The following is a 20,527-nucleotide window of genomic DNA, read 5'->3' on the forward strand; positions in this document are numbered from 1 at the left end:
AAAAAAAAAAAAAAAAAAAAAAAAAAAAAAAAAAAAGGCTGGGTGTGGTGGTGTGCATCTGTCATCCCAGCTACTGGGGAGGCTGAGGCAGGAGCATTGTTTTAACACAGGAGTTTGAGGCCTCAGTGAAGCAGTGTTCATGTCACTGCATTCCAGGCTAGATGACAGAGGGAGATCCTGTCTCAAAAAAATTTTTTTTGGTAGAGATGGGGGTCTCCTTATGATGCCCAGGCTGGTCTCAAACTCCTGGCCTCAAGCAATCCTCCTGCCTCAGCTTCCCAAAGTGCTGGGATTACAGGTGTGAACTGCCACACCCAGCCTGTTTTTTCCTTCATCATGGATTAGAAAGCATAGAAATACAGTGATTTCTGGGGCAGATATGGCTAGGTGTCCCCAGTATGTTTTCTACTTCCCCCTCAGCAATAGAACCTTTTTATTTATTTTTGAGACAGCGTCTTGCTCTGTCGCCGAGGGTGCAGTGTAGTCGCACAGTCTTGGCTCACTGCAACCTCTACCTCCAGGATCAAGCAATCCTCTCACCTTACTACAAGTGCACACCACCATGTCTGGATAAGTTTTTTTTGTATTTTTTATAAAGATACAAAATACAAAATTAGCCAGGTGTGGTGTATTGTGTGGTGTTTCATGGGGTTTCATCATGTTGCCCAGGCTGGTCTCGAACTTTTGGGATCAAGTGATCCACCTGCCTCAGCCTCCCAAAGTGTTGGGACTACAGGCATAAGCCACTGCACCCAAAATAGCAACTTTATTCAGAGGAAATGAAAACATAGCAAACCTTTAGGCATAGTGTGAATTTCCCAGGACAAAGTACTGTCAATTTTTTTTTTTCCTGAAACAGAGTCTCGCTCTGTTGCCCAGGCTGGAGTGCAATGGTGCGGTCTCTCGGCTCACTGCAACCTCTGCCTCGTCAGTTCAAACGATTCTCCTGCCTCAGCCTCCCAAGTAGCTGCGATTACAGGTGCATGCTGCCATGCCAGGCTAATTTTTTTGTATTTTAGTAGAGATGGGGTTTCACTGTGTTGCCCAGGCTGGTCTCGAACTTCTGAGCTCACGCAATCCACCCACCTTGGCCTCCTAAAGTGCTGGAATTACAGGCATGAGCCATCATGCCCAGCCAGTACTTTCAAATTAAAACTCTGAGGCATGGCATGCAAAATACTAGAATCCTACAAAAAGATATGCTAGGATCAGGATTGGAGTAAGGACTTCTGTTGTTAGCATTAAGCAAACTCTCTACAATATGCACACTGTCTACTAAGCACAGCACAGGCTTCTGAAAACAAGTGATCTGTGTGGACCTTTTATTTTTACTGGGCACACAGCCTGGAATCAAGCATTTCATAGACTCCCCTGCAGCAAGATATGCATAGTTATATGTCTAAATTCTGGCCAAAGGGGTGGAAGCAGAAGCAGTGGGTGAGCCAGCTTGCTCTCCTTTGCTATTGGTTCCTTTTGCTGGCTGGAATGCACTTAGGATGCTGGGATCTGGCAGCACTCTGACAGATGAGAGGATCTTATCAATGGAAGCCAATTAATGGCAACAAATAGTAAAGAAAAAAAAAACCTGGGGCTCCAGCATCACTGTCTCAGACATTCTTGAGAATGAAAGAGTCTTGTTTAAATCACTTTTAAGAAATTTTTAGGGTTATTTATAGGCAAATGTAATCCCAATTAATATAGCCTCAAAATTACTAAGGATTTGTAAAAGGAGTGGGGAGAGGAGTTAATCCAAAAGAAGGGAAGAAAGAGGAAAAAAGACACCTCAAAAAATGAGGCTGGGTGCAATGGCTCATGCCTGTTATCCCAACACTTTGGGAGGCCCAGGTGGGAGGATTGCTTAAGGCTGGGAGTTTGAGACCAACCTGGGCAACATAGTGAGACCCCCATCTCTACTTAAATACATTAGAAAATACAAATCCCCCAAAATAACATGGTAAGAATAAACCTAAATATATAGAAATCACCTTGTAAAAATGAAAGTTACCTGTTTCTAAAATAAAAATCAGGAAACTGTATAAAACATAAAACCCAGGTATATGCTGATTACAAGAGACATGATCAATAAGGACAGTGAAAGCTTAAAAGTAAATGGATGGAAAGAGATATACCAGACAAACACTAATCAAAGGAAGGCTGCCACTACAATAGTCATAATACATGTAAGATGACTCTCAGGCAAACATAAACATAGATTCTGAAAAACAGAATGCATTAGTGAACATTCGCCAGGAATATTACCATTCTAAACCTGATGCATCCAGTATCTTCAAAATATATAAAGCAAAAGCTGACAGAATTTTAAGGAGAAATGGACAAATCATTTTTATAGAAAGTGGTGTGGTATAGACATAATGCAGTGAATGGAAAACAATAAATACAAGCACATCTTTTGGATGGACACACCCCTCCCCTATTCCAGTTCTGCCTTCACACCTAATCTCAGTGGACCTTGCAGTTACTGGTGGTCCTCCTCTCTTCTAGATGCCAGTTTCATATCCGCTCTCCACAGACATCCTACGCGTCCTCCCCACTTCCTTGCCCTGAGGTGATGACTCTGCTCCCACATACTTCACCTTGCCTCTCCTCAGACATGGCCTTCCTCCTGTCCCTGTGGAGAAGCTATCTGTTCTCTGTCTCTACTTGGGCACTAACTTGATTCCTTCTCACCTAAGGAAAACCTTAACAGTTGCCCCTTTTCTCTCCAGCATAAGCTCCCTTTCTCTAACAAGGTCATTCTCAACAACATATAAACATGCTTATACTTCTCCATTAAAAAAACAAAACAAGGCAAGGCGAAGTGGCTCATGCCTGTAATCCTAGCACTTTGGGAGGCCGAGGTGGGGGTACTGTTTAAATCCAGGAGGTTGAGAGCAGCCTAGACAAAGCGAGACTGCATTTCTACAAAAAAAAAATTTGAATTAGCTGGGTGTGGTGGTGCGCCTCTCTGTTCTCAGCTACTTGGGAGGCTGAGGTGGGAGGATCAATAGAGCCCAGGAGGTCAAGGCTGCAGTCAGCCGAGATTGCACCACTGCACTCCAGCCTGGGTGACAGTGGGACCCTACCTCAAAACAGTAACAATGCAACAGCTGTCTCCTTTGACCCTCCATCCCTCCATTTCTCTGCTTCCTTTTACAGGAAGATCCATCCATGTGGTCTCCAATTACTATCCTGTTTTCTCTTAATTCTCCTCCTATCAGGCTGCCTGACCCATGCTTCTGCCATCACCATTCCACCAAAATGGCCCTCTAGGCATCTAATGACCTCTGCCGTTCTAGATCTGACTTGGTGAGTCCATCAGCTGCCTCTGACACAGTGGATTCTCTCCTTGAGAATGTTGCTCAGGCGGCTTCTAGTTGTTCTTCCTTTGATCTTGCTGTTTACTCCTCCCTTCCCACCGCTGAGTATTCATGTCTCTGGGCTCAGTCCTGAGGCTGCTTGTCTTCTCTACTCATTAGGCATTCTCATCTCATGAACCTTAATCTACACTCTTGTGACTCCCAAATATAATCTTCAAACTGGACCTATCCCCAGACTCATATCCAACTGCCTGCTTGACTTCTCTATTCTGATGTCTAACAAAGCATATCAAATTTAACATATTCAAAACTCAACAACTGACTTTCCTCCCCATATCGACACTTCCTATAGCTTTCCCCATTTCATTGGTGACACCCTCCTCTTCTTCACTCAGACTCCAAACCATGCTTGGCTCCCTTACTCTTACCCCATATCTAATCTGTCAGGAAATCCTGTTCCATCTTCAAAATATATCCACAATCTGATTCCTCCATTAAAGTCTTTCTCACCCAGATTGTTAAATCCTCCTAACTCATCTCCCAGCTTCAATTTGTATGCCAATGGAAGGTACATGGAGGGTCTCATTTGAATAGAGAAGCCAGGTTAATCCTTTAAAAAAGTATGTCAAGTTGCAGCACTCAAAACTCTCCAATGAGCTCTTCTTGGAGTAAAATCAAGCCTTTAGTAATGGCCTCTGATGGGCAGATCACTTAAGCTCAGGAGTTCAAGACCAGCCTGGGCAAAATGGTGAAACTCCCAGCCAGGTGTGGTGGTGGGCCTGTGCTCCCAGCTACTTGGGAGGCTGAGGTGGGAGGATTTGAGGTGGAGGTCTCAGCCAAAACTGTGCTGCTGCACTCCAGCCTGGTGAGACCCCATCTCCCCCTCTGCCACCCCGCCCAAAAAGCCCCCCAAAACACAAGGCCTCTGGGACTGTGATCTAGGGTGCTCCTACTCTGACTTCATCCCCAATCCCTCTCCTCTGGCTCATGGCTGCAGCTACTGGTGGCTCCCCTCAGCCTTGAACATGTCAAGCACTTGCCCATCACAGTTAGGTTCTCCTTCCCAGATCTCTAGAGAGATCTCTCTCCCTCTCTTCAGGTTTCTCCTCCAAGGTTACTTGGCCAGGGACCCTAACCACCCTCAATGCAACAGCAACACTGCCCCTGCCTGTGCGGGGCACACTATACTGCTCTTACTCTTCCTGGTTGTTAGTGCTCACCTGATTATTGCTTACCACATTTGGTTATTTTTTATCTCTTCCCATGAGGGGAGGGATTTTGTTTTGTTCACTGCTGCATCCCCAGAAGCTACAACAGTACCTGGCATATGATAGGTATTCGATAAATATTCACCAAATAATGACGGTCAGGCCCAAGCTAGAGATACAGACCTATTATTCCACTGTCCCGAAGCACCATGCCATACAGTTGGACAAGATATCAGTGAGATGAGAGACCCACAAAATTGGCATTCTTAGCAAACAATATAATTATTTATCATGCAAATCCAAAAGAACCATGTTGGATTCTCTTGGTTGCTGAACATAAGATCAACATACAAGGATCAAACTTTTCTACCTACTAGCTGTGACTAATTAGAATATGCAAATATTTTTTAAATGATCAATTTCACAAAACTCAACAAAAGCTACTAGAAAGTACCAAGGAATAAATCTAATAAAAATATGCAAAAGGCCAGGTGCAATGGCTCACACATGTAATCCCAGCACTTTGGGGGGCTAAGGCAGGAGGACTGCTTGAGCACAGGAGTTCAAGACCAGCTGGACAACACAGACCCCATCTCTACAAAAAAATCTCAAAGTCAGCTGGGCATGGTGGCACATACCTGTAGCCTCACCTACATGGAAGGCTGAGGCAGGAGGATCACCTGACCCCAGGAGGTTGAGGTTGGAATAAGCCGTGATTATGCCATTGTGCTCCAGCCTTGGTGAAACAGTGACTTTTTCTCAAAAAATTAAATGAAAATTAAAATATGCAAGACCTTCATAGAGAAATTACTCAAACTTGGATAAAAGGATATAACAGGATTCTTAAATAAATGGAGTGATAAAGTTGATTTATAGCTGAGAAGACTCAATATTTTACATGTATCAGTTCTTCCCTAATTAATCTATAAGCTCACTCTACTTTGAGCTTTCATCCCAACAGAATTTGTCTGAGTAACTTGATATACAAATTCTATAATTTGTATTAGAAGAATGAAGGTGTAAGAATAGTTTTTCTTTTTGCACAAAAAGGATAAAGAAGGGGCATTCACCCCACTAGATACCAAGGCATGCTACAAAGCCATGGTAATTAAAGTTATATTAACATAGCTGAGCATGGTTGGCTCACGTCTATAATCCTAGCACTTTGGGAAGCTGAGGCAGGTGGCTCACTTGAGGTCAGGAATTCCAAACCAGCCTGGCCAACATTGTGAAACCTCATCTCTACTAAAAATACAAAAACTACCCAGGCATCGGCCGGGTGCTGTGGCTCACACCTATAATCCCAGCACTTTGGGAGGCTGAGGCAGGTGGTCACCTGAGGTCAGGAGCTGAAGACCAGCCTGGCCAACATGGCAAAACCTCCCTCATCTCTAATAAAAATAACGAAAATTAGCTGGGTGTGGTTGCATGCACCCATAGTCCCAGCAACTTGGGAGGCTGAAGTAGGAGAATTGCTTGAACCTGGGGGGCAGAGGTTACAGTGAGCTGAGGTCATGCCACTGCACTTGAGATGGGGTGACAGAGCAAGACTCTCACACACACACAAAAAATATATAAATGGAGTTATATTAACACAAAAGTAGCCAAAAGAGGAACAGGACAGTGCCTAGAAACACACCCCTGCATAAGTAGGAATCTGAAAGATTATGACTGGCTAGCATCACTAACACTGAGGAAAAAAAAGAGGCTTCAAGCTGGGCGTGGTGGCTCACACTGTAATCCTAGCACTTTGGGAGGCCAAGGTGGGCAGAGCATTTGAGGTCAGGAGTTCAAGAGTGGCCTGGCCAACATGGTGAAACCCCATCTCTACTAACAAAATATAAAAATTAGCCACACTTGGTGGTGTGTGCCTGTAGTCCCAGCTACTCACGAGGCTGAGGCAAGAGAATTGTTTGAACCCAGGAGGCAGAAGTGCATTGAGCCAAGATCGTGCCACTAGAGTCCAGCCTGGGTGACAGAGATTCTGTCTCAAAAACAAAAACAACTAATGTTGTGAAACAAAGAAAATGAGAATGTATAAAGTGCTCATGGATTAAACACCTAAATAGGAAAAAACAAAACCCCCCAAACTTTGAAAATTTGGGAAAAAGTCTCTATTGTTGGACAAAAGAAACTGTTCTTAAGAAGCAGCTGAGGCTGGGTGTGGTGGCTCATGCCTGTAATCCCAGCACTTTGGGAGGCAGAGGTGGGTGGATCACCTGAGGTCAGGAGTTTGAGACCAGCCTGGCCACCAAGGTGAAACCCGTCTCTACTAAAAACACAAGAATTAGCTGGGCGTGGTGGTGCACATCTGTAATCCCAGCTACTTGTGAAGCTGAGGCAGGAGAATTGATTGAACCCGGGAGGTGAAGGTCGCAGTGAGCCAAGATGGAGTCATTGCACTCCAGCCTGGGTAACAAGAGCGAAACTCCATCTCAAGAAAAAAAAGGGGGGGTGGGGAGGGCACAAAATAAGAATAAACTATTAGAATTAAAAATTACAGTACATATACACCATGGACTACTCTATGCAGCCATAAAAAAGAATGGGATCATGTCCTTTGCCTGAGATATGGATGGAGCTGGAGGCCATTATCCTTAGCAAACTAACACCAGAACAGAAAACCAAATACCCCATGTTCTTATAAGTGGCAGTTAAATGATGAGAACATATGAACACATGGAGGGGAACAATACACACTGGACCTTGTGGAGGGTGGAGGGTGGGAGGAGGGAGAGGATCAGGAAGGATAACTAATGGGTACTATGCTTAATACCTGGGGGACGAAATAATCGGTAAAACATACCCCCATGACAAGAGTTTACCTGTGTGATAAGCCTACACTTGTACCCATGAACTTAAAAGTTGAAACCACATATATATAAAATAAAAATTACAGTGATGACACCATTAATTTTTAAAGACAAGCAATAATGTGGTTGAAAATATTGATTATATTATAATAGGCATAGTGTAACTATCCACATATATAAAGAACTACAAATTGATTTTTAAGTACTTTTTTTTTTTTTTTGAGACAGGATCTCACTCTGTTGCCCAGGCTGAGTGCAGCGGCATAATCATACCTCACTGCAGCCTTACTCCCAGGCTCAAGCAATCCTTAGTCTCCTGAGTTACTTAGTCTCCTGAGTAACTGGGACTACACATGTGCACCATGATGCCCAGCTAATTTTTTATTTTATGATTTTATTTTTTATTTTTTTTTGAGACATAGTCTAGCTCTGTTACCCAGGCTGGAGTGCAGTGGCACGATCTTGGCTCACTGCAACCTCCACCTCCCAGGTTCAAGCGATTCTCCTGCCTCAGCCTTCCAAGTAACTAGGATTACAGGGATATGCCACCACGCCCAGCTAATTTTTGTATTTCTAGTAGAGACAGGGTTTCACTGTGTTGGCCAGGCTGGTCTCAAACTCCCAACCTAGTGCTCCGCCTGCCGTGGCCTCCCAAATTGCTGAGATTACAAGCGTGAGCCACCATGCCTGGCCAATTTCTTATTTTTTAATTTTCATTTGTTGTAGACATGAGATCTCACTATGTTGCCCAGGCTGGTTTTGAACTCCTGAACTCAAGCAATCCTCCCACATCAGCCTCTCAAAAGTGCTGGGATTACAGGCATGAGCCACCATGCCCAGATGATTTGAAAAATATGACAATCAAACAGGAAAATGAAGAACATACAAGTAATTCACAGAAGTAAAGTTTGAATAGCCAATATTAAATAAAATGAAAATATACACAGCTTCTCTAGTAACCAAGTAAATGCAGAATAAATCAACTGGTTTTAATTTTCCACTTAACAAGTAAGTGATTTAAAGTCCAACAAGATCAAGTGTAAGTATACTAGGGAAATGGCAATTTTCAAACACTTGGTGTAAGGATAAACTGTTATAACCTCTTTAGGGAGCAATCAGGTAGAACTGATTAAAATATGTGTTTCCTCCCATCCAGTGATTCTGGCCAAGGTAAGCACCCCAGAGGAATTCTCCCATGTCATGGCAGAGAAACATGCACCAGGGTGTTGATGAAATGCTGAAAATACCAAAACATCATTAGGAAAACAGTCAAAGACAATGTAGTATATGCGTATGAATTTAACAGAAACAAACTAGAATTCTATGTATCAAAGTAGACAGAACCCCACACAGTGTTCAATATAAAACTGTTCTTTTGGCCGGGCGCAGTGGCTCACGCCTGTAATCCCAGCACTTTGGGAGGCCGAGGCGGGTGGATCACGAGGTCAAGAGATCGAGACCATCCTGGTCAACATAGTGAAACCCCGTCTCTACTAAAACTACAAAAAATGAGCTGGGCATGGTGGCGCGTGCCTGTAATCCCAGCTACTCAGGAGGCTGAGGCAGGAGAATTGCCTGAACCCGGGAGGCGGAGGTTGCGGTGAGCCGAGATCGCGCCATTGCACTCCAGCCTGGGCAACAAGAGCGAAACTCCGTCTCAAAAAAAAAAAAAAAAAAACACTGTTCTTTTAACTGCAGTGTAACAGTGGCCGTAACTGCTTCTTTGCTGTGGCAGATTGTATTTTCTGAGGGCCCCAGATTGTATTTTCTCCTGTCTCTCCTTCTCTTCTAAACCTTGATACTTCCTTATCAAGAGCTAGGGTCTAATACTCCCCTCCATCAACCTGAAGCCCTGCCTTGCGCTTGTGGCTTGCTTGTAACCTATCAAATACAGTGGAAGAGTTACCAGGTGACTTCCAGAGCTAGGTCAGAAAAGGTGATGCAGCCTCACCTTCAAAGGTTCAATACACTTGAGCCTGGAGCTACCAAGAATGCTGCCAGGCTGCAAGAGAGCAAAGGCACATGGAGGGACATACAGAGGGGCTCTGGCTGGCAGTCCTGGCCTTTGAGTAATCCTTGTCTAAGTGCCAGGCACACACAAGCTACCTTTAGGTAATTCCATCTCTCAGATGTCATGTTACCCCTGGCCCTCGAGTCTTCATAAAGCCCCAGGCTTTATGAAGAAGAAACAAGAGTCATGCTCTTTCTGAACTGCTGACATAGAGAATCCATGACCAAAATAAAATGGTTGTTTTGTGCCACTAGCACAGGAGTGATTTGCTATGCCCTTCCTGCTTATGTGCCTTTGTTCCCTCCATCTGGAATGCCCTTCCTCTCCCACACCTTGCAGATATCCTCTGAGGCCCTGCTATGAAAAGTATCTCCTTTGTGGAGTTCCTCAGAGATTTAAGCTGTGGTGGCTCACACCTGCAATCCCAGCATTTTGGGAGGCTGAGGCAGGCCGATCATTTGAGGTCAGGAGTTTGAGACCACCCGGGCCAACATGGTAAAAACCCATCTCTACTAAAAATACAAAAATTAGCTGGGCGTGGTGGCACGTGCCTGTAATCCCAGCTACTCAGGAGGCTGGGGCACAAGAATCACTTGAACCCAGGAGATGGAGGTTCTGGTGACCTGAAATTGTGCTGCTGTATTCCAGCCTGGGCGACAGAGTAAGACTCTGTTGCACAGACAAACACACACTTGTGGCCACAAGTCAGGGCCTTGAGTGGATGTACAGCATTTAATCAGAGAACCTTGGAATTTCAACAAAGAATATCATTCTTAAGAGACGGGAAACATTTGAACAGCCAAAAGGTAGATGCAACCCAAGCATCCGCTGGCAAATGAAAAGATACACAAAATGTGGTCTCTACATACAACAGAATATTACCCAGCCTTAACAAAGGAGGGAATTGTGACAAATGCTATGGATGAACCTTGAAGACATTATGCAAAGTGAAGTACGCCAGTCACAAAAGAACAAATGCTGCATGATTCCAATTATGTGAAGTAGCTAGAACAGTCAAACTCAGACAAAGTAGAATGGTAGCTGCCAGTGGCTGAAGGGTGGGAAGAATGGGGATTTCGTGTTTAATGAGTATAGAATTTCAGTTGGGGAAGACAAAAAAGGTTCTAGAGATGGATGGTGGGCATGGGTGTACAACAATGTGAATGTAACTAATGCCGCTGAATTGTACACTTGGCTGAAATGGTAAATTTCATGTTATATATATTTAACCACAATTCAGAAAAAGAAAGTATCTGAAAAGAACATTGTAAAGTTTAAAGGTTTTCAGGTTTAGACAAGAGGGTAATGCAAAATCCAGTCAAGAGAGACAGCCACCTGGGCTGGTGGGCACTGCCCAGTTCCCTGAGCAGTCAAAGGGACATGAGCTACGTGACTCCATGTGTCTTTAAGTTACAGTAACTGATACAGGGCTATGAAAAGGGCTCCCTCTAGAGTTCATGTTGAACAGCAGGAGTGGTGTTCTGGTTACCCAGAAACATCATATAAGACCCCTTACCTCCCAGGTAGACAGGGAGGTAATAACAATATTGTTTGGCATGATGTAATTTCCTTTGCATGTAAACATCTTCTTGCTACAGAAATAACTAAAATTAAGTATAGTATAGGAAAGTTAAAGAGAATTAAACCCACAGAATCACCCTACTGGGATTAAGCAGTCTGTGCACCCTGCCCCAGGCTTACTGTCTCACTCTGTGCTGTTCAGTACAGCAGGTACTAGCCACGTGTGGTTAGCACCTGAAATGTAGCTTGTCTGAGTTGAGATGTGCTGTAAGAGTAAAATATGGCTGGGCGTGGTGGCTCACGCCTGTAATCCAAGCACTTTGGAGGCCAAGGCGGGAGGATCACCTGAGGTCGGGAGTTCAAGACCAGCCTGACCAACATGGTGAAACAGTCTTAAAAAAAAAAAAAAAAAAAGTAAAATATACACTGAATTTTAAAGACTTACTATGAAAAGGAATATATGATATCACAGTAATTTTTTATATTGACTATACGGTGAAATACAGCTGACCTCTCAACAACGCAGGTTTGAACTGCATGGATCTACTTATATATCAATTTATATAAGTAGATCTGCCACCCCTGAGACAGCAGGACCAACACTCCTCCTCTTCTCCATTCCTCTTCCTCAGTGTACTCAATGTGAAGACAAGGATGAAGACCTTTATGACAATCCACTTCTGCTTAATGAACAGCAGATATATTTTCTCTTCTTCATGTTCCCCCCCACCCCGTTTTTTTTTTTTTTTGAGACAGGGTCTCACTCCATCATCCAGGCTGGAGTGCAGTCGCCCAATCTGGGCTCACTGCAGCCTCGACCTCCTGGGCTCAAGTGATCCTCTCTCCTTGTCAGCCTCCTGAATAGCTGGAATGACAGGCACATGCCATTATGCCTGGTGAATTTTTATATTTTTGGTAGAGACGGGAGTCTTTCTATGTTGACCAGGCTGGTCTTGAACTTCTGGGCTCAAGAGATCCTCTTGCCTTGGCCTCACAAAGTGCTGGGGTGCTGGGATTACAGGCATGAACCACCATGCCCAGCCTAAAGCCATTATTCTAAGAAGGGGTCCATAGAAGCCTTAAAACAAGACCCGCCCACACAAAACTACCAGGCAGCTTCTCAGTGCCTCAATTGTTTACCTTAAAGTTTTGTTAATATATGCTTATCATTAAAAAAAAAATAAGTGGAAGCACAAGTAACAAAAGGAAAAAATGGACTTTATCAAAACTAAGAACCTTTGTGCATCAAAATTCACTAGAAAGTGAAAAGACAGACTCCAGAATGGGAGAAAATATCTGCAAATCATATATATGATGAGGGTCCAGCACCAGAATATATAAAGAACTTACAATGCAGTAACAAAAAGACAAACCATCCAATTAAATGGGCAAAGGCCTTGGCCATTTCTTCCAAGAAGACATAGAAATAACCAATGGGCACATGAAAAAATGCTCAGTGTCATAAGGAAAATACAAATTAAAATGACAATGAGATACTAACTCATCTACTTCACAGCCGTTAAGATGGCCATAATTTTTTAAAAAGAGAGTAACAAGAGTTGGTGATGATGTGGAGAAACTGGAACCTTTATGCTTTGCTGGTGGCAATGTAAAATGGTATAGCTTCTATGGAAAACAGTTCAGCAGTTCCTCAAAATGTTAAACACAGCATTACCAGATGACCAGCATTTTCATTCCCCAAAGAATTGAAAACGGGCTTAAACAGACACTTGTACATGCCAATCTTCATAGCAGCATTACCCACAATAGCTAAAAGGTGGAAACAACCCAAGTGCCCAGCAATAGATGAACAAAATGTGCTATATACTATAGACATAATGGAATATTACTCAGCCATAAAAATGAAGTTCTGATACATGCTATAACATGGATGACCCTTGAAAACATGCCAAACACAAAAGGACAAGGCAAATTTGTAGACACGGCAAGTGGAAAATACTAAGGGCTAGGCAGAGAGGATAATGGGGAATTACTGTTTAATGGGTAGAGTTTATGTTTTAGATGAAAAAGTTTTGGAAATAGATGGTTGTGATGGTAGCACAATATTGTGAATGTAATTAATGCCACTGAATTGCCTACTTAAAAACAGTTAAAAGGTAAATTTTATGTTATATATATTTTACAACAAAAAAGAAAAACAAAAATAGAAATATGACTTAGCATTTCCCCTCCAAAAGAAATGAATATACATCCATACAAAAACTTGTACATGAATATGCTAGCAGTATTACTCATAATAGCCAAAAAGTACGAACAACCCAAAGGTCCATCAACAGAAGAATGGATAAATAAAATGTAGTGTGAAATAAAATATTATTCAGCAACAAAAAGGAATGAAATCCTGGCATATGCTACAACATGGATGAACCTCAAAAACATGCCAAGTGAAAGACGCCAGTCACAAAAGGCTCTATATGGTATGATTCTGTTTATATAAAGTCCAGAATAGGCAAATCCAGAGAGACAGAAAGATCAGAGGTTGCCTAAGGCTGTGGGAGTGATTCCTAATGAGTACAGAGCATCTTTTAGAGGCAGTGAAAATGTTCTTAAAATAGACAGTAGTGATAGTTGCACCACACTGTGAATACACTAAGTGCCACTGTGAATTTACTAAATGTATACTTTAAAAGTGAGTTTTGTGGTATGTGAATTATATCTCAGTAAAGCCATTACAGGGTAGAAGAAAAAGAGAAAAGAGAAAGAAAACCTTCCAGAAAAGCCCAACAAAAAGACATGAGGAAGAAAAGGTGAGAGCCTGAGGATCCATCCAGCAGGTACAGTGACTGACAGAAATTCCAGAGCCAGAGAACAGAATAAATAGAAGCGAGAAAATTACTTTTAAAAATTAATACAAGGTGACCGGGCACAGTGGCTCATGCCTGTAATCTCAGCACTCTGGGACGCTGGGCTGGGCAGATCACCCGCGGTCAGGAGTTTATGAGACCAGCCTGGCCAACACAGTGAAACCCTGTTTGTACTAAAAGTACAAAAAATTAGCCGGGTGTGGTGGCTCACACCTGTAATCCCAGCTACTTGGGAGGCTGAGGCAGGAGAATCACTTGAACTCAGGAAGTAGAGGTTCCAGTGAGCTGAGATCACACCACTACACTCCAGCCTGAGTGACAAAGTGAGATTCCATCTCAAAAAAAATTAAAATAATGATGGAGCCTTTAAGATTCTAAGGGAAAATTATTTTTAACTTCATATTTTTATGTTTATATAGAAATTGTATTTACATATATATATATATATATATATATATATATATATATATATATATATGTTTTTTGAGACAGAGTCACATTCTGTCACCCAAGCTGGAGTGCAGTGGTGGCACAGCTCACTGTAGTCTCAATCTCTAGGGCTCAAGCAATCCCCCCACCTCAGCCTCCCGAGTAGCTGGGACCACAGGTGGGTACCACCACATCTGGATTTTTTTTTTTTTAGTGAGATGGAATTTCACTCTTGTTGCCCAGGCTGGAGGACAATGGCACTCACTGCAACCTCTGCCTCTCAGGTTCAAGCGATTCTCCTGCCTCAGCCTCCCCTGTAGCCTCCCAAGTAACAGGCATGGGCCACCACGCCCACCTAATTTTTGTATTTTTAGTAGAGACAGGGTTTCTCCATGTTGGTCAGGCTGGTCTCTAACTCTCGACCTCAGGTGATCTGCCCACCTTGGCCTCCCAAAGTGCTGGGATTACAGGCGTGAGCCACTGCACCCAGTCCATCCAGCTAATTTAAAAAAAATGTTCTGTAGAGATAAAGTCTTACTATGTTTTTCAGGCTGATCTCAAATTCCTGGGCTCAAGCCATCCACCCACCCCACCTTGGCCTCTCAAAGGGCTGCGATTACAGGCATGAGCCACCATGCAGCCTTTTTTTTTCTTTTTCTTTTTTTGAGACAAGATCTCATTCTGTTGCCCAGGCTGGAGCGCAGGGCTCAATCATAGCTCACCACATCCTCAAACTACTGGACTCAAGTGTTCCTCCTGCTGTAGTCTCCACAGTAGCGAGGAGTGCAGGGATGCGCCACCATGACCAGCTAAATTTTCTTTAAAAAAAAGTTTTGTAGGCTGGCTACAGTGGCTCATGCCTGTAATCCCAGCAACTTTAGAGGCCAACCCAGGAGGATGGCTTGAGCCTAAGAGTTTGAGACCAGCCTAGGCAACACAGGGAGACCCTGTCTCTACAAAAAAAATTTAAAAGTTATCTGGGCATGGTGGCACTCTATGGTAGTCCCTTGTTGGGACTACCATAGAGATGAGAGGATCACTTCAGCTCTGGAGGCTGCAGTGAGCTATGCTTATGCCACTGCGCTTCCAACCTGGACAACAGAGTAAGGCCATGTCTCTTAAAAAAAAATTAAAAATTGGCCTGGCGCACTGGCTTATGCCTGTAATCCCAGCACTTTGGGAGGGAGAGGCAGGGCAGATCACCTGAGGCTGGGAGTTCAAGACCAGCCTGACCAACATGGTGAAAGCCCATCTCTACTAAAAATACAAAATTAGCTGGGTATGGTGGCGCATGCCTGTAATCCCAGCTACTTGGGAGGCTGAGGCAGGAGAATCACTTGAACCCAGGAGGTGGAGGTTGCAGTGAGCCAAGATTGCACCATTGCACTCCAGCCTGGGCAACAAGAGCAAAACGCTATCTCAAAAAAAAATTTTTTTTTTTAAATTTAGCAAATGGAGTATATTTTAAAAGTGTGGCAACAGGGAAAACCATTCTAGGAAAAACAAAATGTAAAAACAAGAAAATGCAAAAATATCCTGTTAGGCTCTGCAATAAACAATATTAACATAGTAAACACTGATTATTATTTAACCATAAACTGATATATACAGAGGGTGGAGGAAAGGGAGATGGAGGATGTGTGAGAGCTAAACACTCATCTATGCCTATGTTAACAGGAAATTAACAGTAATGATGATTAATTCCAGAGAGGAAATACAAGGTAACCAATAACATTTTTTAAAAGATATATATGAAGGCAAATACCAGAATATACAGCTAGTAAAAACTGAAAACAGGGAAAGGCCTGGGTTGGGTGGTGGGCTGGATGTTCTAATGTTCTCTCATCCTTGTCTCCATTTTGATTTTTTATCCGTTTTGATTTTTTAAAATATTGTTACTGTAAAAAGTTATTAGACACTTCCCTCAAAACAGTCCCCTGCACTAGTGGGTGTGACAGCAAAGCTGGGAATTGGCCTAGGGGATAGTGAAAACAATGACTCTGACATGCCCTCTGCATCATGAAAGGCTGGTATCCTCAGGGCCCCACTCCATCCCAGGTGTGGGATGCGGGTCCATGAAGACCTGTCCTTCCTGCGAGTGGAGGAGTAGCTCAATGGGAACCAGAGCCTCAGGTGAACCAGGTGGGTGCAGGTCAACAGCCTGGAGCGTCCCAGGACCTGCCTTCAACCACCCACTCTCCCTTCAAGCACCTGTGAATCTAGGCTCCCTACAAGTGTCTAGCTTTCTTGAACTAGTGTCTCAAGGGAATTTTTGGAAATTGGCATGATATAGGTAAAAACATAAGGGGAAAAGAAAAGTGTTAACTTCTTCCCATCCTGTTGAGACCCAGTTAGATCCCTGGTGCTTGGCACACAGAAAGCACTCAGTAAGAAGCAGTTGCCTGAGCATGGTGGCTCATGCCTGTAATCCCAGCACTCTGGGAGGCCGAGGCAGGTGGATCACCTGAGGTCAGGAGTTCCAGACCATCCTGGCCAACATGGTGAAACCCCATCTCTACTAAAATTACAAAAATTAGCTAGGTGTCATGGTGTGTGCCTGTAGTCCCAGCTACTTGGGAGGCTGAGGCAGGAGAATTGCTTGAACTTGGGAGGTGGAGGTTGCAGTGAGATGAGATTGTGCCTCTGCACTTCAGCCTGGGTGAGAATGAGACTCTGTCTCAAAAAAAAAAAAAAAAAAAAAAAAAAAGCTGTTGAAAGCATAATTATGCTCCCACCTTTCTGTGTCTTGACAGGTCGTCAGCCCCTTTACATGCATGACATTCAATCCTTACAACATGCTCACATAGTGATTGGAGGATTATTTCCATTTTACACATGAGGAAACGGGTTCAAAGTAAACTGACCAAGGTCACTTCACTAGTAAGGGAGGAGCTGGGATTCAAACTCAGGTGTGGCTGACCCCACAGCCTGCACAACAAGCAGCTGTCACTAGTAACCCTTTCTGGAAAGAGGTTTGGTTAAATAGGTGGATGGATGGATAGAAGAATGTGAAGAAAGGAAGGAGGGAGCTCAAAAACTAGCCCAATAAGAGAACCTAAGAGACCCTCCCCACTAAGAGGCTCAGAAGCTGGCTGGCCACCAGCTGGAGAACCAGCTATGCATACCTTCTTCCCTCACCCAAGGATCATCCTTGTCGCACCCACCTTCTTCAGAGAGGTTGTTCTCTTTGGTCTCCTTGTCCATCTGGCAGCACCAGCCTTCCAGCCGCTCTGTTTCTGCCTGCAGTAGCTTTAGGAACCAGTAGCCATCTCGGCGGCAGGCCCCTGGCTGTGCTGGCTCTGCTGGGGAGCTGGAGGAGGTCTCGAGCCAGGGGTCAGGTGGGGGCAGCGAGGATGCCTCTAGGGCAGGGTCGCTGTTGTCTCCATAGGAGAGGTTGCGCTTGATCTGGGCAATCTTGGGGGCCTGCCGTGGGCCAGCATCGATGCTGATGGAGTTGGGGTGAGGGGTACAGTCCGGGAGGCTCCTCTCAGATGACTTACAGCTTGAGTCATTGGCATCCTGGGTATCCGAGTCCGTGTCCCGTCGGGAGGACATACTGTGAGAGGGAATGCTGCTTCTGTGGGTAGGGGGTGGATGGGGTGGGGACAGGAAGGAGTGAGTCACCAAAAGGGCCAGAAACCAGAGGCTGCCCTGACCCGGACACACGGGAGACAGAGAAACGGATGCATCATCTGCTCACCATGCGCCTGAAGCGGGTCCCATAGCCCCCATCTCATTCTCGGCTCAGCCCTTGCCCCATCCTGCCCAAGCCCACACGCACACACACACGAGGACAAGGTCATAAGGTTGCCTGTTTACTGCAGTGGGGCCAGGAAGACCACCACCATCAGGGCAGCTGAGGCCATGTCCCGGCCCAGCCGTGGCCCTGTGGGTGACTGGTCTCACAGAACAAGTGCTCATCTGTCCCCCTACCCGCCCCCACCCAGCCTCCCATGCCTGGGCCACCGCCCGCACCCCAAACCCAGCTTGGTTATTAGAAATCCAGCAAGGAGAAGTGGGTTAGGGAGAGCAGGAGAGGTGAGAGCGAAGGGAGGGAGAGGAGAGGGGAGAAGCAGCGGCCACCTCTGTCCGACTTACCGCCAGTCGTCCTCTACCTGAACCCCGATGGACTGGAATTTGGTAGCGGGACTGGGCTCCTCTTTTGGCACTGGCTGAATGCAGTCAACCTTATTGAAGGACAACGACAGCAACGGCACGGAGACAAAGACAAAAATAAAAAACAAACACCACACTTACTGCTGAAATTCACATTAGTGGGACGACGCAAATAGACGTGTGGACAGACAGACACGAGGCATGCGGACACTGCACATGGGCCCGAGGCCGGACCAGGTTAAGCCGGGCACTGCTCATTCGCGCGGAGGCGGGCGGGCAGGTGGGCGGGAGGTGGGATGGGATGGAGATGACTGGCTTTCCCTACTCTGAGGAGGGTGCCATCACATCGATCGCTTTGGGTCCGTTGTCCTCCGAGAGGTGGGAACCGTTCCTTCTAGTCCTCTCCTTCACACGCATCAGAGAGAAGAAAAAAAAGGACAACGAAAGAGAAAGAAAACACACACACACACACACAAAGCCACAGCCGTTATCTGGTGTAGTTGAAGCTGGCGGCTGTCTTGAGGCAAAGACCATTCCCCGAACCCTGTGGCGGAAGCCCGGAGGGGCAGGCCAGAGGCGCGTGCACTAAGGGCAAACCCTGGACAGCAGTTACAGATTCAGAAACTGCCACCCAGACAGGAGCCACCGAGGTCCCTGGACATTATTCACACTTGGCTGAGGTTACCTTTAGCACTGGGTGGCCCTGGGGAGCAGCAGGAAGGTCTGGGGTCAGGGCCAAGTGGGAAGCTGTCACTCCCTCCACTCCTGTGGAGTGGAAGGAACATGGCAACAGTGATGCCCTGCGGCTGCCTTTCTTTTCTGGGTCGAAGGTGCCTGGCGATGGCGCAGCCAGGCCAGCTTTTCTATCATCGCCCAAGAATGAGGGAGAACCCACACTCAACCTAGGGCATGAGGCACCAAGGGTTCAGGGCATCTTCAGAAACTGGGGACTCTTCAGTCTCTTGGCCTTGTGGAGAGAAGTGGGGCCAGGGAAGCCTTCTGGGATGGGATACAGCCACATTTCCCCTCGGCAAAAGCCGGCACAAAAATGCAGTATCACTGGATCTCCAAGGAGCTGCAGTGAGAGCATGGAATGGGGCTGGGGTGAATCCAGGGAAAAAGACGCCCAGGACAGGCCTAAGAAAGTCCTTATCCCAGTGTCATTTTCTGGGTGAAAGGAATCAAGAGTGGTCCTAATTCTTAGGCTTTCCAGGAAGGTAAGAGAATCTGGTTTGGCCAAGAGGGTGGGGCTGCCCAAAGATCAGGGTCAAAGATCAGGCTACTCTCTGTTTCTGAGAATCCCACCTGTGCAGGGCAGGGGCTGGACACTTAATAAGCCCAGAAAGCAGACAGCAGAGTTTCCTGGCCAACTCTCTCCCTGTTTATATGTGGGGAAGCAGAAACCTAGAGCTACCTCTTGGGGGGAAACAAATCCAGGCAACTGCAAGAAATTGCTCAGTGAGCCTTGTCTGTTCCATTCAAGCTCCACTTTGTGTCCCACGCTCCTGCATTCCAGTGCTTTTGTCATCAGCTGGGCCACAGCCAATTGCACAGGGGTGGCTGGAGGAGACCCCTGCAGCCTAAGCCACAATGTACAACACCTCGTCCTCCTTGACTCATCCCCCTGGGCTTGGAAGGGCCCTGTCTCCCCTGTTGCCCTCACCCACTGTAGCTGCCCCTCCCTCACGGCTCTGAATGTGCCCTAGTTTGGTCTGCAGCTCCAGCCCGGGCAAGGAAAGTCCACTCAATTTGGATTTAGAGAAACTCTTAAAACTACAAGGCAGGGCCCAAGTTTTCCCAGCTCAGCATACAAGACAGATTACTGGTATCAGGTGCATGCAGGAGGTGCAATGAAGCAGTGGAGGGGAAACTGGCACACATGCCCTGCCGTGTGCCACGACTATGGAGGGCCTGCTGGCTTTGGTCACTTGGCCCTGGGGAACCACTGCCTGGACCCTATCCCATGGAGGGAGGCACTGAGACCAGCATCACCCTTCTCAATGACATGGGCCTGGTACCTCAAGCCACCTACCTGTCCCCAAGGCCCGAGAGGGCTCTGGGCAAAGTTTCCCTCGAGCAACCCCCATGGCTCAAGGGCCCTGGGTCCTGGGCTCCTGGCCCATCGGCGTCTATGCTCCATGCTGCTCCTGCCGCCAAGCGGGGCTATGGCCTCGCACCCGAGCTGACCTTGGATTAGAGAACTGTTAGGCCAGTCCCGCCTCCCATGGGTTGGCTGGCAGGGCAAAGGGTGGAGTGGACAGACAGACAGTGGACAGGCAAACAGTGG

The 20,527-nt window shown here is 45.7% G+C and overlaps 1 protein-coding gene and 1 long non-coding RNA gene across 16 annotated transcripts in view; one reads left to right on the plus strand and one right to left on the minus strand.

Moving 5' to 3' along the window:
* The window catches only part of LOC116562742, a 72,537-nt gene extending 63,825 nt beyond the window's left edge, over positions 1 to 8,712 (plus strand). Inside the window, exon 5 of the long non-coding RNA XR_004274083.1 lies at positions 8,495 to 8,712. This is a non-coding gene — a long non-coding RNA (uncharacterized LOC116562742). The remainder of the gene's footprint in view (positions 1 to 8,494) is intronic.
* DLGAP4 (DLG associated protein 4) overlaps positions 1 to 20,527 on the minus strand; it is a 225,538-nt gene that overhangs the window by 15,896 nt on the left and 189,115 nt on the right. For 7 of the 15 annotated variants that reach the window (XM_032295037.1, XM_032295039.1, XM_032295036.1 and 4 more), the window contains 2 exons: positions 18,223 to 18,311; positions 17,289 to 17,701 (listed from right to left, as the gene is read on the minus strand). In XM_032295037.1, coding sequence (XP_032150928.1) covers positions 17,289 to 17,701; positions 18,223 to 18,311 — 502 coding nt within the window. Of the gene's footprint in view, positions 1 to 17,288; positions 17,702 to 18,222; positions 18,312 to 18,565; positions 18,646 to 20,527 lie in introns of all 15 variants that reach the window. The other 8 variants (XM_032295038.1, XM_032295040.1, XM_032295035.1 and 5 more) reach the window with 3 other exon arrangements.

This window comes from Sapajus apella, unplaced genomic scaffold (assembly GCF_009761245.1).
Source record: "Sapajus apella isolate SASKATOON/1434 unplaced genomic scaffold, GSC_monkey_1.0 scaffold33, whole genome shotgun sequence".
Classification (NCBI taxonomy): Eukaryota; Metazoa; Chordata; class Mammalia; order Primates; family Cebidae; genus Sapajus; species Sapajus apella.